The sequence below is a fragment of the Larus michahellis genome, chromosome 2, assembly GCF_964199755.1.
Source record: "Larus michahellis chromosome 2, bLarMic1.1, whole genome shotgun sequence".
Classification (NCBI taxonomy): domain Eukaryota; kingdom Metazoa; phylum Chordata; class Aves; order Charadriiformes; family Laridae; genus Larus; species Larus michahellis.
Genome location: NC_133897.1, coordinates 93138248 through 93146741, shown reverse-complemented (window position 1 = coordinate 93146741; position 8494 = coordinate 93138248). Strand labels below are relative to the sequence as shown.

The 8494-nt window shown below is 43.4% G+C and overlaps 1 protein-coding gene across 1 annotated transcript; it reads right to left on the bottom strand.

The window, feature by feature from the left end:
• Positions 1-3184: 3184 nt before the first annotated feature.
• Positions 3185-7151, bottom strand: MED10 (mediator complex subunit 10). The gene is made up of 4 exons (XM_074576266.1): positions 6874-7151; positions 6493-6576; positions 5177-5279; positions 3185-4011 (listed from the first exon to the last, which is right to left on the bottom strand). Exons 1-4 carry the CDS (start codon positions 6999-7001, stop codon positions 3916-3918), a joined length of 411 nt encoding a protein of 136 aa, XP_074432367.1. The 5' UTR covers positions 7002-7151; the 3' UTR covers positions 3185-3915.
• Between the last annotated feature and the right edge of the window lie 1343 nt (positions 7152-8494).

The window sequence follows — 8494 nt, the reverse complement described above, 5'->3', positions numbered from 1 at the left end:
AAAACATGGGCAAAATTGAACGGTGCTTCACAAACAAATCGAATGCACAGATTTAGTCTGAGTCCTCGGTACAGAGCTTATAGAAGACTGATCAGGTTGTAACGGTAGCAAAATGAACAGCCTTTTCCACGAGGTACAGGAGGCTCCCCAACGCAAAAGCACACTGGTATTCCTGTGGGGTGACATGAAGGCTGTAGCTTCCTGGACAATTCAACTAATTTCAAGGGCTTTCCACGCTAAGCCCACCGACCCATAGAAAATTCAGAGGTTCTATGAACACAGATTTTCTTTCACCATCCTCTGCCAAAAAAAGTATCTCATCTTGCCCTACCCTGTTGGTGCTCTTAAGGGGTGGGAAGTAGCAGGGTTGTGGGGAGATGATTCAGGTGTACAGCAGGCAGGGGGCAGCTACGACATATTGCAACACACAAAACTTGGCGTTTTTTTCTGTTAAGGAAAGGAAATTTTCAGCATGCACCAAAATATTTTATATTCAGAAAGTTAAACTTTGAATTCTGTTCAGTGGTTTTATATTCAAGGAACAAACCCTCTTTCCAGCAAATCTATAAGCTTATCCCTCTCTGCTTCTCACGCATTCTTTTCCTATGAGCGGTAGGAGTAAATCCATACGTTAGAAGCTCAACTAATCCGTTATTAGTTTCTATGGAATATATAGCATGGACTATAGATATGGAAAGAACACATTACAAAATCCATACTATGGCAAGCTCATTAGCTCTGAGCTGATCCATTCAGAGCTGGTCAGCACATAAACTGATGGAGACGTGCAATGCTAAGCGCCACGTAACATCTAGAATGTAAATCCTGTGATAGTATTTTCACAGTAACAGCCAAATGTTGTGTGATACTGTTACAAATTAATACACTAGGCCCAGAATTCAAAGTAACCATATGTGCAAAAACTAATCTGAAAGTAAGGACTACATTTTAGAGTACGGTGTTTGAGCCAAAAATTATAAGCTAAACGTTTTTAAATGGCACCACAGCAAAGGAGTTGAATCGAGGAAGCAGAATGTCAAAACTTTAAGTATTTGATTTTTTTTTAATTAAAGAATCAAAAAGATAAGTTCACTCTTGGTTGAAAAATCTTACTCTATGTAACAACATTAATGTCTCTAAAATTACCAACAGGGAAATCGTGGTCGGTGTGAGGAATTGGAAACAGGTACAGAGACGCCCGCTAAAAGCAGTGGGCGTAGGAATGAATAGAGGAGATGCATTACAGAGGCAGAATTACCCTGAGAGTCCAGTTCCTCCACAGGCCTCACCTTTGTTTCAAAGTAAGCTCGACTCCGCACATACTTCAAATTGCGTCTGATCCACAATATCCTTAAAACGTGTCGGGTGCATCAAACACAGCATCACCAGCCAGTCAAAAGAGGCAATTCTCCCGCTGTGTTCAGTGTTGGTGAGGCCTCACCGAGTGCTGTGTGCAGTTCTGGGCCCCACAATTTAAGAGGGATGTTCAAGTCCTTGAACGCCTCCAGAGGAGGGCAACAAAGCTGGCGAAAGGGCTGGAAGGAATGTCCTGTGAGGAGTGGACAAGGACTCTGGGTTTGTCTAGTTTGGAGAGACGGAGGCTGAGGGGCAACCTCAGTGCTCTCTGCAGCTTCCTCAGGAGGGGACGTGGAAAGGGAGGTGCTGAGCTCTTCTCCCTGGGATCCAGTGACGGGATGGGTGGGAATCGTTCAAAGCTGTGCCAGGGAGGTTTAGACATTAGGAAGCATTTTTTTATGGAGAGGTTGGTCAAACACTGGAACAGGCTTCCTAGAGATGTGATTGATGCTCCAAACTTGTCAGTGCTTAAGAGGCATTTGGATAATGCCCTTAACAACACGCTTTAACTTTAATTTTTAAGAAAATTTGCACAACCAGATTAATATGTTTTGGAATGAGAAGTAAACATAAGACGCCGACTTCCTGGAAGCACTGGTTTTTAAGTGTACTACACCACCAAGTCTGACACACAAGCTGATGTCAGCACGAGGAGCCAGAATACTCCAGTATCCCTACCAGTATCTACTGGCCTCTGGTCCCCTAAGCGTTCTACCTCAACTACCATTTAAACATACCTTCACCTGCCTGCTGCCTACGTTTACTCTGAAGCTCCACTCCCCACCACATTATACGTATCCGAAAAATCCTCTGACCTTTTGTGCTTGTGCCCCATACATATCCCACTTGCCAGCCACAGGCCTTGCTTCAACAACTCCTAGAGATCTGGCAGTGCAGGCAGAGCGAAACGCAAACATGGTGCACTCCAACACTGTTTTCTGCCATTTAGTGCAGCAACACCGTGAAGGAAAGACTGTGATTAGTAGTGGAGCAAATACAAGGACAAGCAAGGGCAGGACAGGATAATGCCAGGCAGCAATTAGATCAATTTAGACTGCCAGGTAACAAGTCTCAAATAACTAGTGCAAAGGAAACGTAGTTTTCTGTTTTGGTTTTTTTTCCTTTTGTTACGCAAGAGCTTGGTCAGGCATAGTGTTGCTTGGCCTCACGGATGGGCTTTGCTTCAGCTAGGTACCTGAGCAGAGACAGTACCTCATGGCACCAACACCTCGAACACACCTAAATTCCCACTAAGGTCTTTAATGGACTAGCTAGGTCTGCTACAAAGCACATTGGAGCTCCTGCACAAAACCCATGAAGTTTAGCAACAAAAAGAAAGTTAACAACATTCTTTTGCTGGTGGAAAAAAAAAAAAAAAAAGAAGTCAGGTTACATCTGGAAGGACAAGTGTAGCCACAGATGGTTCAAGTTTCACAAATCCCCAAGATTAAGAGAGGTCCTCTTACTTCCGCTGTAAAACTATACTGCTGCACATGCGCTATGTCCCTGGGTAGTGAACCCAACACGCTGCCTGACGTTGGGACCACTTCACATATAAACACAGATTTCTCAGGTGAGTTCACACCTGATCAGAAACACTTCAGGTGACAATCACTGACCCCAAAAAATCTCATGCTTCAGGTACTAAAAGGGGAATTTCCCCCATAAAAATCAAAATACAAAGTTGACATCTTCAGATATAAAATTGTAACAGCGAAGTTTTGACATACGTTTTATTTCTATCTCTGCGAGAGTGAGGAATATGCTATTTTTCCACAGCTTTTAGTTCATTCTCCAAAGAGTAGCATACAACAGAAAAACGTCAGAATTTATATTTTTTTCAGATTTTTATTCAACAACCTGCTTACAGAAAATGAACACAATTAAACAAAAGCTTACATTAAATACTATACAAAACATTAACATTGTTGAGGAGCTAGTCCCCAAATATGCTCACTTGCTATATCCTCAGCCATCTGCACTGCAGCTCATAGAACAAAACAAGAACATCTGAAGGTTTTCTTGGCTGCAATTCATTATGACACATGAGAACTGCGGCCCTTGACACGCTCCTGCTCAGTAGAATTTGGCAAGATGAAAGCAGTCAACTGTTTGTACTGTAATAAAAAAAAAGCTGTTTACAAATGAAAAATAATCAAGTATAATAAATAAATTTTTCTTAAAAACAGATGAGCCCAATGAATGGCCCGATGATCACTTTTCAGAAGACAAAAAACATGATTTTCTCCTCTGGAAATGCACTTTGTGGGAAATGCTAGGTATTGATGACCTGTAGGCAATTTTATCTCCAAAACCTTTCAGGAAAGAAGAATTATCACAGGAAGTTTCAACTGCAATCTTTGAGGAAAAGTCCTCAGATAGATTCAGGAGCTTCAGACCAGAACCATCAGCAGTCATCAAGTTCCTTTACAGTCCATCACTGCCATTTTTAGTACAGTTGTTATGAAGGCTTGGATTCCCCCTGTCTCCAATCAATGTTCTTATAAAGAGGGGTGTCAGTTTATGGAATTGACATTTTTAGAGCTACAGAAGGCCAACTTAAGGAGGAGGATCTTCTCCTCGAATAGCTTTGTATTTTGCCATGTCTTCTGGGAACACCTTTGTCAGTTCTTGAATTAACAGACTTTTAAATTTCTGGAAAGAGAGAAAAAAAAATGTGTATACATCATCTGTACCATTTATTTAGATGTCATCAAGCAATCTTATCTGAGGAACAGAAATGTTTGTATGCAACACAGTTCTACATTTCAGTGACCTACTAGAACAGTGTCCAAAAAAAACTCCAAAACCACACACAAAACCCACAGAAAGTTATGTTCACAAAAATACACAGAATATGCTCAAGTGAAACCTGCTAGGAAAGCACCAGGCAAACTAAAATGCTTTTACTTTCCCATAAATTAACTAGCATTTTCACCTAAGAAATACAAAGTAGTTGGACCTCTCCGGTAAACTCGGGTGGACTGATAACTGTCTGACCTTATTAAGCAAAGCTGATAAAGGACACGTCCTCTTGATCTGATATGGAATCCCCTCAATCTCCAAAATGGAACTCACACCTGGCTTAGAGATACATAATTCTTCCTACAATTTTTACAAGCACAGAGCATATCTAAAGAAAGAGAAGCTTAGAACATATGGAGACATGTCTATGTTCTGCAACTTAAAATTGCCATCCTCCACATTAATTTTAAGTTCAGGCAAAGAATGTTCTGAAACACAAACAGTCCTTTCCCCGATCTCACTTTTCCGATTTTATTTTTCAGCAATAATTCCAGCAGTTAAAACAGAATGCTTAGGTTCATACTACATGAAAGTACGAGTTCAGAAAACTCTAAACACTGTCATACATTCTAAGTCATTTTACAAAGATTAATTCATGCATATGTATCACATTTGACATTTTAATACTCTAAGATCCATCCAAGACTGGAAAAATATCCCTTTTGTTTTACTTATTTCTAAACTCACACGCATCACAGTTACAGATCTGTAACAGTGTGAGGTACTCATTAGTATTCAAAACGAAAACAAACGCAGTGCTACATACACCTTTAGTCAAAATTAAATCATAGCAACAACTGAATCTCCAATTACAGGGTGAATTACAAGTTTCCTTTCCAGAACAGGTTGGTATTAGCATCAGTTAGGATACGGGGATGCAGAGCAATCCCTAATGAAAATCACCTAGTAAGGGAATTTAATAACTGCACAAGTGAAAAACCCCCACATATTTACAGGAAAGTAAAACCTTATCAAATGCGTTATTACATTCGTACTTTCATTATTTCTGGTTTACCTTCATTGTGTCAATTTTTCCTTTTACTTGCTCATTTTTAGCCAAAGCTCGCTCCAGACATTCTTTAGTGTAAAGCTGAGGATTGCGGCCTTGATCTATGTATCTGAAAATAGAAAAGACACTACCTAAATGACTATATTCCAACTAGGATGTTCTCCAAGGTACAGAATTATTCACCCTGCTGTCTTTTTGTTACTACTATTATCTGAAACATGCATTTTAAAAAACACAGTGTAGCTCAGCCATTTTCAAAAGGCAGCTCAAGAAGAACTATTCTGTGTCCAGGAAACAGCTATCTTGGTACACTGTTTTAAATCTCTGCTTCCAGAAAGCCTGGAGCTTTGAAAAAAGTATTAAAATCAAACAAAAATACAACTATCCAGCTCCTCACAGGCAATAAGTACACATGAATGAAGAAAGACAGTCCTTTTCCAAGCAACTGAAAGGGCACTAACCATAAAGTAGTTTAGTTAGTACCCAGTAAGCCATTAGCACATGGGAATAAGGCACCCAGCAATTCAAGGATGAGGAGCAAGGGTACGTATCATAGTAAAGAATAAAAATTAACTCACCTGTATAAGCAAATACGTAAGTGTATTTTTGCTTTGCAATATAAGTGTCTGACCAAGGATAACTGCATCATTGAATAATGAAAGCAGAACATTTGAGACTGTCACCATAGATTTACAGATAGAGTGAATGCCCAACTGAAAAAGCCCTGTATAGCCAGTACTACACCAGAACATAACAAACCAGTGACACGTGGATTTACAAGAAACACTAGCAAATTAACTTGTCAGCTATATTGTAAAAGCTGTCTTGTACAGCTCTCCCTCTACATTCATGACTTTGCTTTTAATGTTCTAATTCTCTGCGAACGAGAATACTGCCACTACTGAAACTAAACATCCAAGTACTGGCCTAATTTATTTTCACCAGCAACGTTACATCCTGATTCTAACCTAGTGTAAAAGCGTATTTCCAAAGTGAAAGCTTACTTACTAAATCACCAGATTCGACAGAATCTGTATTACTGCCCGCATATATGAAGTCAATATAAATTAAAAATAAAAAATAAATTAAAAAAAGAGATCTGAAAGTAAGTGTATAATTTATCACTGCTCTCACCCTTCTGCCTTCTCACAGGCTAAAGGTACTTCTTAGCTTCTTCTGCCTGCTCACGTTCTCGTGAGGCATTCAGAAGGTGAAGTTTAAGAAACGAGCATCCCTCCGTGAAAACATCCACACTGCAAGGACGCGCTACCTCCAGTCACGCCCACCACAGCACCTTCCCTCCCAGGTACACAGTTACTTACTCAAAAACTTCCAAGGGCACGCTGATATCGTGAAGCTGCTGCCGGCACTTGTCGATATCCTGCAAGCCCGTCACCATGAAGTTCCTGCAAGGAGAAAATGGGTCGGTTTTAGCCAAAAAAAAAAAAAAGAGAGGGCCATTCCGCGCTACAGCTAACGGCGGCTGCCAGGCCAACGACACGAACCCCAGCGGGGAACGCTTCTTATCTCCCCGCTGCTCCTTCAAGGTTTGGCTACGGCGGAAAGGCGACAGATCCGCCGGTCAGGGCCTCCCTGAGGCATCAGGGCTGGGGGTGAGGGGGGGAGGCCGGCGGCAAAGGTCCCGCGGCCTGGCCTGGCGAGAAAGAGGAGCGGCGAAACCCCTACCCCTCCCCCTCCCTCACAATTTCTGGTTGAGCCCAGTCTGGCTGCTGGGCTGGAAGTCGCTGACGATGATGCCGAGCTGCCGGATGTTCTCCACGAACTTCTCCAGGTGCTCCTCCAGGGAGTCGAACTTCTCCGCCATCGCCATGGCCACCCTCTACTTCCTCTTCCTCTTCCTCCTCCCCCTCCGCCCGAACTTCCGGCCGCTCGCGCACGCGCGGAAGGAGGGGTAGCGGAGGGGGCACGGCTTTCAGGAGACGGGCCACGCCTCCATCCTAAGCCACGCCCATTCCCATGCAAAATCGCGTCCCCTTCTCGACAAACCACGCCCCTTCTGTCCCAAGCCACGCCCCCTCGGCGTCCTCCCTCAGGCGTCGCGCCCATCCGGGGTTCGGAGCGACGCGGGAGGGAGGACGGGGAGGGCGCATCTGAGACCTTTTTTTTTTTGTCATTCGAGGCAAAAATGAGACCCGTCAGCCCCGAGCTGCGCGTGCTTTGGGCACGCGGTGGCCAATAATGAGGAGTCCTTTTTTATTAATATTTTTTCACCTCGCAGGTGATGGATGCTGAATTATAATTGGCAACTTTTTACGAGGTGCCAGATAATTGGGGTTTCCGCAATACGGATCGTCCAGTCGCCACCCCCCCGGCCCCCCGGCAGTGCTTCCCTGTCTTATTGTTACCACGGAACATCTCTAGGAAACGTTACCAGCAGATGCCAGCGGAGCAGGATGCGCACAATGTGATTAATAACACTGCTTTTGAAATGGTTTGAAGTTTGAAAACTCGCTGCTAGTTGCTGTGGCCTGCCAGGCGTGGACTGCCGCATCTAGATCGTAAAGTGTCTCCCTGCTTGTCACCTTAAAGACATAGGCTTTCCTGCCAGTCCGCCCCTACAAACCCACTGTAATTGACTCTTATTTTTTTGGGGTCAGTTATGCTTTCCTCTGTCCTCAACAAATATGAGCACATCGCTTATGTTTTCGCACCATCATGTGGGATCTCTCTGCTTTTGAGCGGTTCCCCTTCCTGTGCTGCATCAACATAAAATCATTCCTCATTTTCAGACCCATTTAAAACTTGCGTCTGGCTCCAATTTGGTCACCACCCCACCCTGTTCCAGAGCTTGACCTCAAGTCCTGAGACCCATTCGCAATGCAGAGCCCACTCCCTTCTTGAAAGCTTTTCAAAAATGTGGCTTCGTGCCTTTTCCCCAGTGCTGCCCTTTACTGTTAGGTGGGGCTGGCTGTGACTATCCTATCGCTTCACTGCATCCCGTCAAATTCCTCATTAAATTACTTGCCTCGCTATCCCACCGCTGCCTGCTGGCACAGGCTGTGGGTTAGGGATCATCTTTGTGAAGTTCTTAGCACAAAAGGACCTAAGTCCTGGGTAAAGGTCACACATGCAACTGGGATATGGGCAACTGTGTAGATCTAAAGAGCAGTTGTATTTTTGTGCCTGTCTCGCTCCTCATGTCTGATCAGTAGATGTGCTCAGCCCAAGCCTGGTCCCACTCACAAAGGGAGCCCTCAGACTTCCCTTTTATCTGGCAACAAAACCGCACATCTAGAGTTCAGGACACCTGGATTTCAATCTCTTTTTTTTTTATCCACGAGGATCAGAGCCTACACTAAGCCT